The 19,316-nt window shown below is 40.0% G+C and overlaps 2 protein-coding genes across 2 annotated transcripts; both read left to right on the top strand.

The window, feature by feature from the left end:
- Window positions 1-3,237: 3,237 nt before the first annotated feature.
- LOC139453877 (solute carrier family 52, riboflavin transporter, member 3-B-like) lies at window positions 3,238-6,381 on the top strand. Its single transcript, XM_071235326.1, has 3 exons — window positions 3,238-4,207; window positions 5,238-5,512; window positions 6,184-6,381. The coding sequence occupies exons 1-3, from the start codon at window positions 3,238-3,240 to the stop codon at window positions 6,379-6,381; spliced, it is 1,443 nt and encodes a 480-aa protein (XP_071091427.1).
- Window positions 6,382-15,979: 9,598 nt separating this feature from the next.
- Window positions 15,980-18,090, top strand: LOC139451939 (riboflavin transporter 2-like). Its single transcript, XM_071233226.1, has 3 exons — window positions 15,980-16,856; window positions 17,168-17,442; window positions 17,823-18,090. Exons 1-3 carry the CDS (start codon window positions 15,980-15,982, stop codon window positions 18,018-18,020), a joined length of 1,350 nt encoding a protein of 449 aa, XP_071089327.1. The 3' UTR covers window positions 18,021-18,090.
- Window positions 18,091-19,316: the final 1,226 nt, after the last annotated feature.

Raw genomic sequence — 19,316 nt, 5'->3', positions numbered from 1 at the left:
TTCTTTGAGAGGCATTTTGTAGTTGGAGTCCTAAGTAAGGATATAAAATATGGATGAACAACTCCATAATTACAACAGCTTCCTCAACTGTATATATGCTTCTCAACCATACTCTGTACTTCACTTGCTCCATAACGGTGCTGGGGCGGTCGGGTGGCCTAGTGGTTACAGCGTTCGCTCGTCACGCTGAAGACCCGTGTTCGATTCCCGAAATCTGTTCAGTGTGTGAAGCCCATTTCAGGTGTCTCCCGCCGTGATATTGCTGGAATATTGCTAAAAGCGGCGTAAAGCCAAACTCACTCACTCATAACGGTGTTAGAACCTACACAAAGACGCCGCTCCTAATTGTAATAAAGAACGCGTTTAACTGCCCTCGAGTCGATTATCTGCAGGTTGGTTGGATAGTATTTGAATACTGTTGATAGCGGCATTAAACAACATGCATATGTTCGCTAAATGAAGAAGACCCGGGTTCGATTCCCGACATGGGTACAATGTGTGAAGCCCATTTCTGGTGTCCCCCGCCGTGCTATTGCTGGAATAATGCTAAAAGCGGCGTAAAACCATATTCACTCACTCACTCACTGTTATTGTAAATAGATAAAATATATATATATATATTTACAATAACAATTTACATACTGTTCACAGAGAAACAAACAAAAGACGGAGTGGAATATTGCTGGGAAGTAACAGCTATGATACCATAGAGGCGCGTCATGGGTATTGTCGTCACACACATAAACACACAGTGTATTGACAATGTCCCTTTCAATGCCGTAACATTAACATGTAAGGTGATGCTTATATTACGCGAGGGATGGAACAGAAGGCTCAAACAATATTACATTTCATAACTATGGTTCAACTTTCATGTGAGATAAATGATTCATCGTATTCACAGCCAATATCAAGGGAACTCATTTCAGACGCAAAGAAACACACTGTAAGCTGTGTTGTAAAGATATCGTCGAATATATACTTCGTCTTATACTAAGTCTACTTGCAAGGTATGTTTGAGAAACGTATTTGTGCATATATATATATATAATAAAATAATAAAGTCCACGTTAGTCCATCATCTTACTTTTTATCAGTTTCATACATAGTTCTTTCGCTCGAAAGTACTATGTATGAAACTGATATAAAGAAGATGATGGACTAACGTGGACTTTATTATTTTATTATATATTACATGTACACCGAGTGAACATTTACCTCATTTTTGTATATATATATATATATATATATATATTGTTATTGTAAATAGATAAAGTTTACATTGTAGTTATATTATATTTTACTCATTGAATGTATTTTTATAGATATTAAATCAACAATTAAAGCACCTCCAAATGAAATTGTACACCCATGTTTGAGGGTGGCTAAAAGTCCAACAAGAAATGGTTATTCGATGGTTGTGTATTAGAGACGGGTATCATGCTTGTGTTTTGGACTTTACGTGTTTCGGCGATTGCAACGTTTTGATAACGTTTGTAACTTTTGGTCAAATCAAATTTTACAATGTATACGATAGTCTCGAAAATATAACTTTATTTTCCAAAACTGGCTTTCACATGAAATATCGCTTGGGTGTATGTTTTTCAAACCATTGTGACGTTATGTACCACGTCACAATAAAAATGACATCACTAATCTCTTTGACATTGAAGTTGGTAAGCTGTTTCTGTTACTGCCATGACACTAATAGATACTGTTTAGAAAATGAAAATGATTTTGGAAGATAAATAGAATCTCATCCTCGTGCATGCATGGTCTTTTGACATGAACTATATCAACATTCTTCGAAAGAAGCTTCGGAGTTTTGAATTTTTGTCGACTCGTATTGATTAAATATCAAAAGACACTCGGATGAGATCCCCATTACCCTTCTTTTGAAAGGCGACATCACTTTTCTGGTCCTTGCAAGGTGATACTACCTAGCTCTTCACGGCCAGAAACCTATGATTGTGGGTTCGAATCCCGGTTCGCCACGATTATGTGTCTAGGTTTGTCAGCACCATACTCGTGCTCGTGGGTTTCACCGAAGTGGTAAACGTCTGAGACCTGCATCACTTCGGGCGTTCCTCCCACATCAAGCTGACACGCCGTGATAACAGAACTGGAATACTGTTAAAAGCGACGTTGAACCCAACTCACTCACTCACTCACTCTTCACGGCCAGTCGACGCCACTGTTTTTCCTCATTGCATAACTACATAGAGAACCGTATTGGATAGTGCTATATGTAGCGTGAAATGATACTCATTCATAAGTCTGATGTATCGCACTAAAACGCTATCAATTTACAATACCTAAATAGACATTTCTACAAATTGTTGTGTAGGACACTACCCATAGATGGAACAATCGAGTTGCTTCCCCTTGCTGCCTGTCAACCAAACTTTTCTCCTCAATGTATGGCTTTTTATCACTTTTCTTACCATTGGAAGGCGATATCTCGTTTCTTGTACTTATGTGGGTACTTATAACTGCGCTCTTCTACATACACATACACACATAAAATCGACAAAACCCTTTTCTTAAATTCATGTGGAGTCCATTGTTACAACCCCTAAATGTAAAACTTACACTTAATGTACACATTGTTTACATTAAGGGTTGCGGTTAATCCTTGTTACAACACTAAGTGTAAAAAAAATATTCTTAATGTAAAACATTACATAAAGGGTTGAAGTGACAGATAATATTTTTTACAAATTTAGGGTTAGGATGCGACTTTTCGGTTGAGTAAATTGGAACAGACCAGACCAAGTCGTAGACGGTGATGGGTTGTTGGAGTTTAAGGCATAAAATAATGGACACTTTGAAGCAGTATTACGCGTATATGAGAGTTAAGCATACACTAGAACCATTAAAAAATACATTAAGAGTTAACACGTAACCCTCAATGTAAACATTTTTACACAAAGAGTATTTTTTACATTAATGTTGAAACACTCCATTGTGCATTTCAACATCCTGAGCATATCGATATGAATCACTATCAAATTCATTTCATGCATGTGCGTTCATTATATGGACTACTGCTCTGATTATACCAGATGAATAAATCAATTGTCCCAGAAAATGCTTCAGAAATATCCATTATATCAATATATCTTTCTGCCACAACAAATGCATTATTGCAAGATGTAAATGCTCATAGCTCATAAAACATACCTGGTTTTGCAGGTGTAGCTGAACAATTATCCAGTCTCCACACAAACCCCAGCAATGGAAGGTTCCACCCAACGCGTCAGTGTTGTAGTATACATCCTTGTCATCATGTTTGGGGTGGCGTCCTGGGTGGACATCAATGGTTTGTGGGTGGAACTACCCATCATGGTCCAGGAGCTTCCAGAGGGGTGGAATCTACCCTCGTACATGGTTAGCCTAATACAGGTGGCTAACCTAGGACCTCTCATCTTCACACTGACCAGTGTCAAATGCCCACGACGTCTTTCCGAGAAGGGGACCATCTATTTTATTATCACCGTAGGAGCATCAGCGTGCGTCCTCTTGGTGTTCTTCTGGAGAGAGACAGCGGTTATTGGTGGCGTTCGGCACAGCGTAGCATTGCTCAGTCTTAATTTCTTCCTAGCTTTTGTTGACACTACGTCTTCGGTTGCATTTCTCCCTTTTATGGCCATATTTAAACCTGCATACATGACGGCGTATTTCATAGGCGAAGGCTTCAGCGGACTCCTTCCTGGATTAATGGGCCTCGCTCAGGGAGCCGGTCGTGTCGAGTGTGTTAATCATACTGTCATCAACAATGTTACAATCAATGGAACCTCTTTTGAAGAAGAGGCATATCATGTAAGACCATCCTACGTCGACAACAACTTCTCAATTGAGGTCTTCTTCGCCTTCATCGGCGGCATGGTAGTGACGTCGGGGATCTCGTTCACACTGCTCAACTACCATCCTCGATGTAAAAGGGAATATGCAGCCTGCCCACCAGCCGCAGCCAAAGGTGATGATGACACTGACATTAATGCTAAACTCAACGATTGTAATGGTGATGAAATTGACGCTAAACTAAGCGACTGTAGGAAAGGAGATCGCCATGTTATTGCTTTACTCGTCGACTCTGAAGATGAAAGGATTGCCTTCCGGAACTCCGGTAAATTACCCAGTGTTTCTACTGAGGACTCGCAGGGGATGACGAGACTAGAGTACATGGCTTCACTGCTTCTAACAGGTAACATCTAAAATTTCAGTCATTTTAATACGCCTAGAACATCTGACAGAAGACGGGAAAAGAAATGAATAAATATATTAATAATAAATAAATAAATGGAAAGTGCGTAAATTGTCGGGCAATGGAAAGTATACACCCATGTTTGATGGTGGCTAACAATGCAACAAACAAGAAATGGTTACTCAATGGTGATGCATTTGATACGGGTATGATAGCTGTGTTTTGGACCTTACATTTGCAGTGATTCTGTTACTGTTTTCAACGCCTAGTAGTAATGTTTTGGTCAAATGTAATTGTAAGAGATTACTTTCGTTTGCTCGGCAGTTTAGTTTAGCATAATTAACAGAAATTTGTAATACACGTTATGACTTTGAGCAAACTGACCGTTTCCACTAATTTCATCTGATCCCACAACTTTCCCATGTCTGTGTTTAAGTAAAGCCATGACAATAGCTGTCGAACAGCATACCGTGCCATTGCACAAAGTAGTACTTGCTCTAACCCTTGCTCAAGTCTAGACGCTGTGACTGCTGTAGAGCCATGGTCGAGGGTTTAGGTCTGTTGAATTATATAGATCGTTTGCATTGATAATTTCTTTTGAATACCTGGATATCACATGTGCCTCCTTTTAGATTCTGCTTGATTATACGTCTGAAAAAAAGTCTTTAGTTGTTTTGTTTCATGTAGGCCAAAGGCCAAAAAATTATCGACCGGTGGATCTGAAAAATAGATTCCCTTGAATACTTATATAAATGGATGTGCTAAAATATTACGCAAAATACGTAACCAATATCCTAATGTCACAGAACTCTACTGAGGTAGATAACACCATTACAATCATAGTGCAATTTGTACCTCAATAGGAGACGCAACTCTAAAGTATTGTCTTTTAAAGGTATGTTTGTGAGGTCAAGCATTTGCACGCTCCATTTCTTATTAGTTTACAGTTACTACGTCGGTCGCAAGTTAAACAATAGACCTTGGCAAAGAATATGCCGTATATATAATGTACTATGCATTATCATTGCAGGTTGGATAAATGCTTTGACAAACGCGGTACTGATATCGGTGCAGACCTATTCGTGTCTACCCTACAGCACCAGCACGTACTATCTGACTGTTACCCTAGCCAACGTAGCCAATCCCCTGGCTTCCTTCATGGCGTTCTTTGTATACGTCACTTCCGTCCCTGCGCTGTCGGTCCTGTCTCTGACTGGTTCTCTACTCGGGGTGTACATCATGGCTGCTGCGGTTATGAGTCCGTATCCTGTTCTTGTGGGTACTGACGTTGGTGGACCTCTGATGGTAAGAAAGACAGTGACTTGAGCACAGCGGACTCTTGCAAAACCGGACGTTCTGTAATCCGTCACAATTTTCGACGTGTGTAGGGATACCTATCGTTGTCTGTCTTTATCTGTGTATGACGTGCATAGATATTCTGGTACTAAATATACTTATTTACGAGTACACCCTTTAAATCCCCATTACTTATAGGAATGTGTGGAGAGAGTTATGAGATCTTGAGTAAATTGCTATACAACATGTGCATGGCATTTATTTTAAATGAAAGCTTAATATCCGTTTCGTAAAACTATCTGCTGAAAGTTAAGTCCTTGGTACTATTCCAGCTGTATCGTACGCATATGTTTATGAATCACTATAAAATAGCGATGATACCAGGAGTTCGCGTTGAGGTGTGTCACAATTCAAAAAAGGGAATAGAGCATCACAAATCATTTTGGTCACTGATGAGCTTTACTATGGCATTGAGCATTGTAATCTTGATCAATCAACCTTTGAGCAAGCGTCGTATAACGCTCTTTGAAATCTTTGTCAAAAGAGTGTGCTCGATTGTACCTAAAAAATGGGAAACGTTGTTTAAACAAGCCCATGGCAGTGTCTTTCGAACACTTATACGGTACTACTGGCGGATATACGTTATCGGTTGTGGTTTATTTAACAATCCCTTGTTTCAGGTGTCAGTGTGGGTGGTCTGTGTATTCATCCTCACCTACGTCAAGGTGTCACTGGCGTCGCTCTTCAGGGCGGAGGGCAAGAAAGGTCTGCTTCACTGTGGCGTAGCAACACAAGTCGGCTCCGCCATTGGAGGTGTTTCCATGTTCGTCTTCGTCACCATACTTAATCTCTTTGTCATGGTTTACCCGTGTTCATGAGCTTCATCAGATACACCCGGTTCATGTATTCAATGTTTTTGTGGGTTATATCGGAATAATAAACAGTGAACACATGATATCTTTATTAGTGTTTGTTGTTTTTTTATATTCCGTCTGAAATTAATATCCCCAGGATATTTAGTGGTGGGTCTCTTACGCCATTATTGACACAAGAGAAGACAGGTTCCACTGACATTTTTTCTGTATTATTATTATTATTATTATTATTATTATTATTATTATTATCAAAATACAGGTTTTAGGATGAAAAACATGTACATGCACAACTACATCTGAGGTATGAGACATGTTGTCATGTAGACAGTAATACTTCAGTAGCCTAGTGGTCAAAGCGTTTGCTCGTCACGCCGAAGACCCGGGTTCGATTCCCCACATGGGTACAATAGGTGTGAAGCCCATTTCTGGTGTCCCAAGCCATTATATTGCTGCTGGAATATTGCTCAAAGAAGCGTCAAAATCCACTCAGTCACTCACTCATTCATTCAAATACGTCCGGACGTCGACGGCAATTCTACATCCTAACTTTTAGCAGCAATGACGTAGAAGGCAATTCTATATCCGGGATTTGAGCAAGAAAGCGGTTGACATCCATTCTCTACATCCGGGCTTTGAGAAACAGTGATGTAGACGGCAATTCTACTTCCGGGCTTTAGGACATAATTACGTAGACGGCAAATCAACATCCGGTCTTTGCTCCTCAATGGTCGCAACGGCAAAGATGGCAAATTCATATCGTGCCCAAGCTACTCACAGCGATAGCCCGTTCGCGGAGCTCTGCCACCAGTCAAAACTCCCCACTGTGAATAGGTGGCCACAACCATGCTTGGAGTTGAACTCGCAACCGAATAAGCGTTATGTTTACAAACAAGTGACGACTGTCGTGACGCCAAATACACTTATCGCTGCTAAATTACTTTCTTCGTTTGTCAATTTGAATTTCTGTTTCATTAAAACTATCGTGTTATTGATATAGTAAAAATGTAAGGGAGAAGTTGGTTGATTTTCTGTTAGTCTGCAATCTCGAACCAATCTGATTATATTTATTTAAAAGAACAAAGTAAATTCATCTGGAAAACATGGTCAGTCGTAAACCTTTTCAAAATGAAATATCATGGCTTTCCCAAAGACATAAACAAAAGTATTAACGTTACTACATTTGGGGTTAGAGGGCAAATTTCAAGATTCTTGTAATGGCCGCGCCCACACTGGGGGCAGCGATGTTACCGAGAGTGCAACGAAGGTGTGACGCGCTGGGAAGGAGCTTGATCCGTGCCTTGAGAAACAATGACGGCAATACTATATCCGGGTTGAAATCTATTCATTCCAGACCTATGATATGTATTGTACGCTCACAGGCCGTTTGAAAATAGTGGTCGTTCACATGTGCAATCTGATAACACACACCGTTCCACTGGATAAATAGTATCCAGTAATGTCAGTAAAAGTTTATTAATATTTAATAGAATAGCAAGCTATAATTATCATATGACTTGTATCACATGCACATTAATTGTTACTATGTAAATACATGGAAGCATGTATAGTATAATATAAGCGTTTATGATAATGATGTTTAACACGTTTAACATACATGATGTGATCACCCGGAGAAATGCACTGAACCTCAAACACAGATAAGAACACACAGCTTTCACTTTCTCTGCCTGTATGTTAAACAGTTATCACAACAGCTGCAGAGATAAACTTGCTTAACAATAAACAATTAATGTTTTAAGCAAACCAAACAGTATTAATCACATGCCCAGATTACCTCAATCTCATTAAAACCAGATACAAGCTCTCGCTACCGCTTAGGACATCCCATTACGAGAACAGAACAGAACAGAAGTTTATTGCTCGAAAGAAAATCACACAGAGTGATTACAGAGCATACATCAGGTTGAATGTATACGCAACCACACCAACAATAATATCCAATAATATATACATACATGAATACATACATGCACCCAATCACGCATAATGCATTTCTGTAATACATATATGATCTGCATAACTACACACGTGAACACATAAAATATACACATATATTTTATTGTAGAGTGAAATTCACAAATCTTAACGTCGCAAGGGCAATTTTCCAGCCATAGATCGACGATCCTATGATATTTAATTATGTAAATAATGTTAAACCTTTTTTACAGAACTGAGCCAGTTTTACTTGAATGGGTTTGTATGAACATTTCATTAATTGATTGTATTTTAGAGTGGAGGGATATTTAGTATAGTATGCCGGAAGGTATTGTTTTCGAAGGTCATATATTCTTGGACATACTAATAGAAAGTGAAATTCATCTCCTATTTGGTCGTTACATAAAGTGCAATGTGTGACTCTAAAGCAATCGAAGATGAAATCCACTTTCTAACTGAATGTACCTTTTATTCTGATTTAAGATATGATTTATGGAATTATATTACCTCCTTGGAGCCCTCCTTCCCAACCTTTTCTCCACTGCAACAGACCTGTTATCTAATGAATACTACATGTGTAAGTAAATCCCTAGCCTCCCTTGTCTACAGAATGTACAGGCGCCGTAAACTTTATATAAACTGTTAGCTTTTATTTTAATTACTTTTTATCCCATCCATAATGTTAAGCATTGTCTTATATATGCACGTAGGTGTGTAGGCGGGTGTGTTTATGTACGTTAGTACACAGTGCCTCTCATTTATATCATCAGTTGTATTTAATGTATGTTCATACTGTATTCAGTACGACTCTTGTATGGTTGTATGTGTGTATGTATATATGGACTGAGGTGTGAATGGATGGATATAGGTATGGATGTATGGTTGTATGTGTGTTAGTATATTTGTTAGTATATTTGGATTGAGGTGTGTTTGAACGGACTTAGGTATGGATGGACCTGTGTATGTATAATACGGATTGATTTATGTTTGATGGATATAGGTATGTATGTAGGTTGGTATGTTAGTATGTATGCTGGTTATACATGTAGGTTAGTATACACGATTGATGAATTAAGCTGTGTGTATATGGACGCATATGTGTATAGATGTATGACATGTATGAGATTGCCGTGAGTGTTTTGTATGAGATTGCTGCCTGTGTTCTGAATGAGATTGTTGTGAGTGTGAAATTGTTGTGAGTGTTCTGAATGAGATTGTTGTGAGTGTGAAATTGTTGTGAGTGTTCTGAATGAGATTGCTGTGAGTGTTCTGTATGAGACTGCTGTGAGTGTCCTGTATGAGATTGCTGTGAGCGTCCTGTATGCTTACCTGTTTGTATGCTTACCTGTTTGAATGCTTTGAGCGGGATTTTAATGCGGATGTGTGTGTGGGTGTGGGTGTAGTAATATACAAAGTTGCAACTAATTTTTCCTTTCTTTTTTTATATATTTTAAATGTACCATTATGTAATTAGTGTCTCGTAGGCCAACTGGCCGGGTGCTGTTTTTTTTAATGAAATGTTTATATGTCCATATATTTAGTACTGCAGCATGTGACACTTTAATAAAATAATTTTCTTCTTCTTTCTTCTTCTGTATATTAAACCATCTGCCTTTCTATGATTTGATGTTCTCAGTTTAAGAGTCCAGATTGCTTGTTTCAATGGGAGAGATAATAGATACTCATCAAACTGTGGTTTGTCTTTTAGCATTGTATAATATTTGCCTTTAGATGAAGAACAAGCCTTGACATTCCAGCTTTGATAGAAGTTGTCTATTAAGGTTTGTTTAACGTTTATTTTAAGCCAAGAGAGATTTGGAAAAGAGTTAGTATCAAAGACAAAATTCCAACCAGTTTCATATAAAATATTTTAATTGAGGTGAGCCATGAAAATGCAGTATTGCTAGTCATTGTGATTTTATGAATTAGCAGATAGATGCGGCTAGATAGTTTATTAGGCGATAAAATTAGTTTGCTCCAAAAAGATATCATTCTTATTTTTATCTGAATCGTTAATGGATGTCTACCTAATTCACCATATACTAGAAAATCGGGTGTTGAGTGTCATAATCTGAGGATATATTTACAGAACTTAAGGTGAATTCTTTCAATTGTCTTTACATTTTCATACCCCCATATTTCTGAAGAATAAAGAAGTATGGTTGAACCAAATTGTCGAACAGTTTAAGTTGGCAATCTAATATATGTCTAGTGTTCTTATTATTCTAAATATGCTGTACATTGCTTTTGATGCTTGCTCACTTAACTTTTTGATCGCTTTGTGGAAACGGCCAGTGCTTGTAAAAAAGATTCCTAAATATGAAAACTCTTTAACAATTTCCAAGGGTGTGTTACGAAATATAAAGTTTAGATGATTATAGAGGGAGCGTTACAGGTCATGTCAGAACGATCTTTCGCAAACTTTGACCGACCGACTAACAGGAAATCGACATTAGCTAGTGAGTGAGTATGGTTTTACGCCGCTTTTAGCAATATTCCAGCAATATCACGGCGGGGGACACCAGAAATGGGCTTCACACATTGTACCCATGTCGGGAATGGAACCCGGGTCTTCGGCGTAACGAGCGAACGCTTTAACCACTAGGCTACCCGACCGCCCCTCATTAGCTAGTGAGAAAGCAGCTTTTTAGAACTTTGCGGCACTAGTTTTAAACTGGCGACATCCGTTCCAGACTATGCTTTATAAAGTATCTTAAATCAGCCATACAACCCGTAACCATAGTTTTGTGTTAAGCTTGAGAGGTTGCATGATTAGAAAACATATTCCGCTAACAATGTACCATAACAATATGAATATTTCATTTTTCATTTTATTTATTACATGGTTGTATCTTTATCTATCGTGTAGTTGTCCGATGTTCGATCACGAACATTGATGCTACTTAATTTCGTTTATCCGACATACTCGTTAATCCGACATAATCATATGCAACCAACTATGTCGGATTAACGGGACTTGACTGTATATGTGTTGTTGTTGGGGTTGTTTAACGCCGCACTCAGCAATATTCCAGCTATATGAAGGCGGTCTGTAAATAAACGAGTCCGGACCAGATCTACGAAATTTGGATACGATGACATGAATCAACCAAGTCAGCAAACCTGACCTATATTCAGCTTAGGTGTGCAAATCAGATTGACGGGCTCTTGTATGACACACATACACCACCAGGACTTACATCGAACTTGGTACTATATCAACATAAAATGTACAAATAAACCAGGCTACGTTAATGGTGGTTATATCCCATTAGTTAGACGTCCCAATTGTTAGACATGTTTATTTAGGCAAAGAGGGAATATACCTACAGGTGTAATGGATCAGTCCTAATTAGATTAAAGTACTGAGTAGGGATAGGGGACTCACAGTTTAGGGAGTATATATATATATATGTTACAATTTCGTTTAATTAACCTAAATTACCTTAAACTCAGCACAGGTTCAATAGGCATGAGATTAACTGTGTAAACTATGGAGTAGCTTAATTGTTTTTGGACGCTGAAGAAACATTCATAGTTTTCTCGCTAATCACATGAACAACTGTAAATCATCTCATTCACTTACAGGCTAAAAGACTAATTTATCTTAAAAAATAAGCCATCATCTGACTCAGAGTATTTACAATTTCTGTGTGACGCCACACCCCACGTTATAGGGCAAGTATTCGTGATAGAAAACGTATGATACCCGAAAACCTACGCTGCTGAAAGCTCTGATCGAAAACAGGACAATCCGCGACGGTTGTCCCGTTTTCGATCATATTTTTCAGAGTGTTTTTTTTAAAAAAATCTTTGATTATATTTTTACGCGGAAGATGATTTTTTCCAAGGACTACTGTTTTAAAAAACGCGATTTTCCGCGTTTCCGCGGAGATTTCACATCCCTGGGTACATATCATCATCAGTATCGATATGGCTGATTTAAGGAAAGTAGAGTACATCACCTTTCGGCGTGGAAGTGAGCAGTTGATATTAGATGGATATATTTACAACAGAAACCGCTGTAAAAGTTATTAAATGTAAAGTGTACATTACCAAAAACTGTCAGAAAGTGTTGTTACAAACTGTATAAAATTAGTGTCATTAAATTTTAAGTATAATATTAAAGTATCTGTTTAAAGCTGCTTTGCTTTGTTTGTCAGATCTTATCTGGACTATTTCATTTTAAAGTCTGAGTTAACAAGCATAAGGATTAGTGTGCACTCAATCGTTTAAAGTGTTGTTATAAGCTGTCTAACTATTGGGACGTCTAACTAATGGGAGGACACCCTAATGGTGCCTAGGAAAAATGACACTTGTGATGAGAACAACCTCTATAGCATTGGTTGAAGCGTGGAGGTTTTCAATTCAAGAGGTTGCAGGCTCGTATACCGCAAAGGTTTTTTTAAGTCTTGTGTTCATAAATGGCGTTGTTGCTGTTGACTAATTTGTATTGCTCTCATACAGAAAATATCCGTGAAGATGCGGGGTAGACTAGGTCTTCAGCAACCCATTCTTGTTGTAAAAGGAGACTGTGCTTGTGTAAGAGGCGACTAAAGGGATCGGCTGGTCAGGTTCGCTGACTTGGTTGATGCATGTCATCGTATCCCAATTGCGTGGATCGATGTTCATGATGTCAATCACCGGATTGTCTGGACCAGGCTCGATTATTTACAGACCGCCGTCATACAGCTGGAATATTGCTGAGTTAGGCGTACAACAAAATTTAATCATACAGAAAACGGAAGATGGCGATGAAAGTATATCTAATTAATGCGATAGACCCTTACCTTTTTTAAGTTGCCTCTTACTTCTATATCCCCATTAAACGCTAAAAAGGCATAGTACCCACAAGGAAAGCCAAGGGGGAATACCGGGCTTTCCCACATTTTTACCCTAAACACGTTTAGCTGTTAAACACAATCCTAAACATGTTAAAATACCGCTAGTGTCGTGTGCCATTAATGTAACTTGTTTAGGTCCAGAAAACGTTTTGCCTAAATTTTGACGCACAACTCAAACGAAGATAACATTTTGAAAAGAAAGGTGTTATCGTGGTTAGCAATTTCCCATTGGTTACACGGTAATTTGGTACAGTTGACCTGCTCTACGGGTAGCAACCGCCACTCAGACAACTTGCATACCATAAAGCTTGTTTGTTGCTTGACGCCGCACAACCGTACTTCGACAATGACGACCTGTAAACAATCGAGTCTTCAACAGACACTCTAGAAACGTGTCCGGTATGGCTTATAACAATGTTACAAATATTTCAGAAACTTTTTAATGTGTTTATTTCCAGTGCCCACAATCCGGACCTTGTCATGCTTGCCGTAAAAGCCGACTATGCTTTCGGGTGGTCAGGCTCGCTGACTTGGTTGATGCATGTCATCGATCCCAATTGCGTGGATACATGCTCATAATGTTAATTACTGGATTGTCTGGTCCAGACTGGATCATTTTCAGACCGCCGTCATACAGCTGAAATATTGCTGAGTGCGGCGTTAAACAACAAACCAACAACCAACCATACATAATCCTTTGAAAAATAAGATTTTTTCGCATTTGATGTCGGATAACAATTAAAAAGTATCTATAAACGTGTCGTACAAAGACTTCGTAAGTTAGCAAACCCCAGACAAAGCCACATTTTAACAACCTCAATGAAACCAAAGGCGAAATTACTGTGACACGCGTCGATTTATGATACTAGAATTAGCCGTGTCCATAGGTCAATCTGACATCATTTGTCCCAGAAAGCAAATTGGATTTTGAACATTAAAGCAGCAACTTATGAGACGCAAATGAGAAACAGAAACGCATTGAAACAGGCAGATAATCAATTACATGTAAATAGGTCACACACCAGTCACACATCACGGGTACCTCCAAAGTTCATGAACTCTACCTATCTTACCAAGGTACACAGGGACAACCTGACATTGACCTCAGCACGACGATGTTAAAGCGCATGCGGTTACTTGGGTATGACACGCCATGCTTCTGAATAACTAGTGTGTATTTTTCATGTAAATTACCTGGAGGGAAGGCGATGCAGTGGTAAACAGGTAGGTCACACGTTAGAATGATTGACGTAATACGAGTATTGATAAACCAATAAAGACAATTTACCTGTGTGATGTGCCATCGCTTACTGTATTCGTAACCGATTTTGCAGTTCTCGCCTATCTAAAAGTATCGTACTGAAACTTAGGAAGGGGCTTGGAGCCAAGATTGTTCCAACCTACACGATTAAAAGTTACCCAGCTGGGAGAAGATAATCTAGATAAAAAAATGTTGATTATCCAGACCAGTATTGTTCAAACATAAACTGAGGGTACCTGGAATAAGCGGATGATTACGAGAGGTGGGGTGAAAAGGGGTATAACGTCGCGTCCAAGATTATTGAATATATACGTGTGTGTGTGTGTGTGTGTGTGTGTGTGTGTGTGTTCTAGGCCGATTTCTAATACCGATTTTATAGTGCTAGCCCACTGTGAAACCATGAATACCTAACTCAGACACAGTATACTGACTCCGAGTGGACCAGTTAATGCCGAGCGAGGGTAACAACAAGTACTATCTTTTGACGTCTTTATGTAAGACGCGACCGGGGATCGTACCCCGGACCGTCCTCTCTCCGGGTGGACGCTCTACAACTAGACCACGGTGGCGGTCAATAATTATGCGAACCGCAAATGCAACCTGTTGTTATTGTACTAGTAACATCCAAATATAAACTGACGTTGTTACATGTTGGGATCATTTAAATACTCAAACATACCTCAAGGAGTATACGGATTTATCGTTCGTGTTTATTACATGTGTACGTATGTGCCTATATTCTAAAATGTATTCTGAAAGTCTTACTTCATTTATTATTTAACAAATCATATGAACGTTTTTCTTTTATTTCGTTTCCAAATTTAATGAAAGCATGTAGATTACGTCTATCTTTATCTCGATCCAAACTTCAACAGTGCGCAGTTAACATTGGTTGTGTTTCATGATATCACAAAAGCACAGGTCGCATAGATGTTGGAATCCGTTGTACAGAGTTGCGTCCCTTACTCGTTCCAGGATTCTATTTTTGTGGTTTCAAATCCCATATTCACCCTCTATGATCTTAAGCATGTTATCACCATACCAGTACTTGTTGGTTTCACCAGGTCGGTAAACATCTGAGACCCGCACATTGAACATTCCTTCAACAGTATTTGTTTGTTTGTTTGTTTGTTGTTTAACGCAGCACTCAGCAATTTTCCACCTATATGACGGCGGTCTGTAAATAATCGAGTTTGGACCAGACAATCCAGTGATTGACATCATGAGTATCGATCAACACAATTGTGATACGATGACATGCATCCACCCAGTCAGCGAGCCTGACCACCCGATCCCTAGCCTGTTACAGCAAGCATGGGTTGCTGAAGACCTATTCTACCCAGGATCTTCACGGGTCCCTCCAAACGTAAGCTGACACGCCTGTATAACAGAAATACCATTCAAAGCGGCGTAAGACACAACTCACTCACTCATCCACAATGTCCAAATAATATTGTTTGGCTTTATTTCGTTTCAGGCCGATGCTTGATTGATATACTTGACGTGTGTTCCTTCAGTATCAGTCAGCGCTCCTTCCAAGATGGCGTGCTCCAAGAGTGTAAATGTCCTTGTCTATATCTGCATTATTCTATTCGGGGTGTCTTCCTGGGTGGACATCAACGGAATGTGGGTGCAGCTTCCCATCATGGTCCAGAAGCTCCCAGAAGGATGGAATCTGCCTTCGGTTATGGTTGCCTTAACCCAGCTCGCAAACATTGGACCCTTGCTCTACGCCATTGTTGCCAACCGTGTTCCGGAGAAGGTGGTAATCTACATCATCATCGCTATTGGAGCGATATCGTGCCTGTTGCTTGTGTTTTTCTGGGAGGCGACGACCGTAGTTGCCGGTGGTCCTCACAGCACCGCCATGATGGCGCTATACTTCGTCCTGTCTCTCGTAGACTGTGCGTCAAACGTAGTTCTCTTCCCTTTCATGGCCATCTTTAAACCAGCTTATCTCACAGCATACTTCATAGGGGAAGGTTTCAGTGGACTGTTACCAGGACTCATTGGTCTTGCTCAAGGCGCAGGACGCGTCGTCTGCCTCAACGTCACGACGCCTAACGTCACCGTCAACGGATCAGTGTCCATTAGGCCGGATTTCATGGATGAAAATTTCTCTTTCGAAGTTTTTATGTCTATAATCTGTGGTATTATTGTGATTTCTGGGATGTCATTTACCTTTCTAATTTTTCATCCAATGAGCAGGAAGGAATTTGTTAAGCGTCAAGAGAAGCCGGAGAATCTATCACCTTTAAAGCTGAATGAGAATACGGAAGACAGCTGTGCAAAGGTGGATCCTGTTGAGAAGGATAGTATGTTACCATTGAATGAGCAGAAGTTGCACATGACTGAAGCTGACCAACAAACCGAGGCCGGACGTTTTGGACGAAAATTATACCTGCTCGCATTAGTTGGTAAGTACCTCTGATCCTTGGAAATTAATTTGATTGAGCCCCCTGGATCCGCCTGTGCCGAGGAACCTGTGGCCAGCTTATAAGGTACACTTGATATCAGTAACCATGCTTGATTGGAGGCCTTAGAAGTATTTTGAAGTGGAAATAGAATGCGATATGTTCAACCTTTTTTAAAATATTTCTCACATTCTGTTTACTTTTATGCCAATGAAAAATAACCCAAGCCGGGCACATTCTTCAAGTATTGGGAGCTCTCTCTGAATTGAGCAAAACCCTTTTCTTTCAATAAATAAAGATGTCTTTACTTTCAGGATGGGTGAACTGTTTGAGGAACTCGGCGCTGTTGGCCGTTCAGTCCTACTCTTGTCTACCTTACGGTGTCACCCAGTACCATCTGGCTGTAACGCTAGCAAACCTAGCCAATCCACTGGCGTGTTTCTTTGACCTTTTCATCCACGTCACTTCCGTTCCTGCGCTGTCCTCCCTGACTCTGCTGGGCTCCCTACTCGGGGCTTACATCATGGCGGCGGCGGTGATGAGTCCAGTGCCAGTTCTTGTGGGAACATTGGCTGGATCCATCTTGATTGTAAGTATCGTAAACATTAGTGTTTTGAAATAAAATGGAATTAATTCGACCGAAGGTGTTAATTTGGCATCTCTATGTTATATGTTTTGTATTGCATTTAGATTGAGGCTAAAAGGGCAGTTCGTTGTTGATTGGGCCATGTGTTATCGTACTCCCATGGTGTGATCAGTGACAAATCTGGTTCGCTTGGTACAAGCCTCTATAACATAGTTATCATTTGTATTGAGGGTAGCAAGATATTTAAAGGCCACTACCATTTATTTCTGAAATGAGTGCCAACCTATCTCTATGTAGTACAGCTAATGTCCTTCAGAACATCCTTAAGGCAAAACTATTTTTATCCAATATATTCTGGAACAAATTATTTCTCTGTGTTCCAGGTGACGGCATGGGTGGTCTGCGTATTCATCCTCAGCTACGTCAAGGTGTCACTGGCGTCGCTCTTCAGGGTGGAAGGCAAGAAGGGTTTGCTTCACTGTGGCGTAGCAACACAAGTCGGCTCCGCCATTGGAGGTGCCGCCATGTTTGTCCTTGTCAATGTTTTGAATCTCTTTAAATCTGCTAACCCTTGTTCTTGATTTTGCCAATGCGAAACACGCCCGAAAACTATTTGTTACAGGATGTCCAAGCACTTGTATCATATCCCACAACCCCCTGCTACATCCGCTCTCTTCCCGCGTAACGTAGGGTATAAATACAAAATATATTTGCTACCTAGAAGGTCATAGCCGTGAAAGAGCTGAGTGCCTGGCTAGCCCAGATCTGTTGTTTAGTGCTCTTATCTCAGATCTGTTGTCTATGTGCTCATACTATCTCAGACATATTGTTTAGTGCTCATACTATCCCGGATCTGTTGTCTAGTGCGCACGCTATCCTGGATCTGTTGTCTAGTGCTCATGCTATCCCAGATTTGTTGTTTAGTGCTCATGCTATCCTAGGTCTGTTGTTTAGTGTTCATGCTATGTCAGGTCTATCTTGGGGGCACGGGTGGCCCAGTCGTCTATGGCGCCGCAATTCGCTGTGCAGAGTTGCGTCCCTTGGGCACGCCAGGAACCTGTGATTGTGGGTTCGAATCCCGGTTCGCCCCAATTATGTTTCTAGGTTTGTCAGCACCATACCTGTGCTCGTGGGTTTCACAGAAGTGGTAAACGTCTTAGACCTGCATCACCTCGGGCTTTCCTCCCACATTAAGCTGACACGCCGCGATATTAACTGGAAAACTGTTAAAATCGGCGTTAAACCCAACTCACTCACTCACTCAGGTCTATCTTAAACATTACTAAGGAGGGATCTGGAAGAGTGTAGCAGTCAGGTGTCTGTAACACCATGACGGCAAGATCAGCAGAACACCATCACTTAGACCCACGTGATATTCATTGGTGATATGTAAAAGCAAGATTGTCTTTGTATTTATGAAGTCTAGCTGCAACCTTTAGGTATCTCCATCTATAATAGCATATGCAATAACTTTTGCAATTACCACCTTTCACGACTTCAAGGTCACATGCAGTATGTTTTGTCTTTACCAACTTTCACGACTTCCAGGTCGTATGCAATATGTTTTGTCTTTACTAACATTCACGACTTCCAGGTCACATGCAGTATGTTTTGCCTTTACCAACTTTCACAACTTCCAGGTCGTATGCAATATGTTTTGTCTTTACCAACCGTCACAACTTCCAGGTCACATGCATATTCGTTTGTATTCATTTCGATCCCAAATTCCAAGTCATACGAAATATTGTTTGTATTCATGACTTCCGTGACCAATATTGTGTCTTATACACTCGTAATAATATGGTCTGACGTCATCTCGTCCCCTCACATCATATGAAGTACCGGCACTCTCCATCTGTTCCCCAGATTCCATCACA

This window comes from Haliotis cracherodii, unplaced genomic scaffold (assembly GCF_022045235.1).
Source record: "Haliotis cracherodii isolate W230 unplaced genomic scaffold, xgHalCrac1.p SCAF_10, whole genome shotgun sequence".
NCBI classification, from domain to species: Eukaryota; Metazoa; Mollusca; class Gastropoda; order Lepetellida; family Haliotidae; genus Haliotis; species Haliotis cracherodii.
The sequence above is the reverse complement of the archived record's forward strand: the minus strand, read 5'-3'. Positions and strand labels throughout refer to the sequence as shown.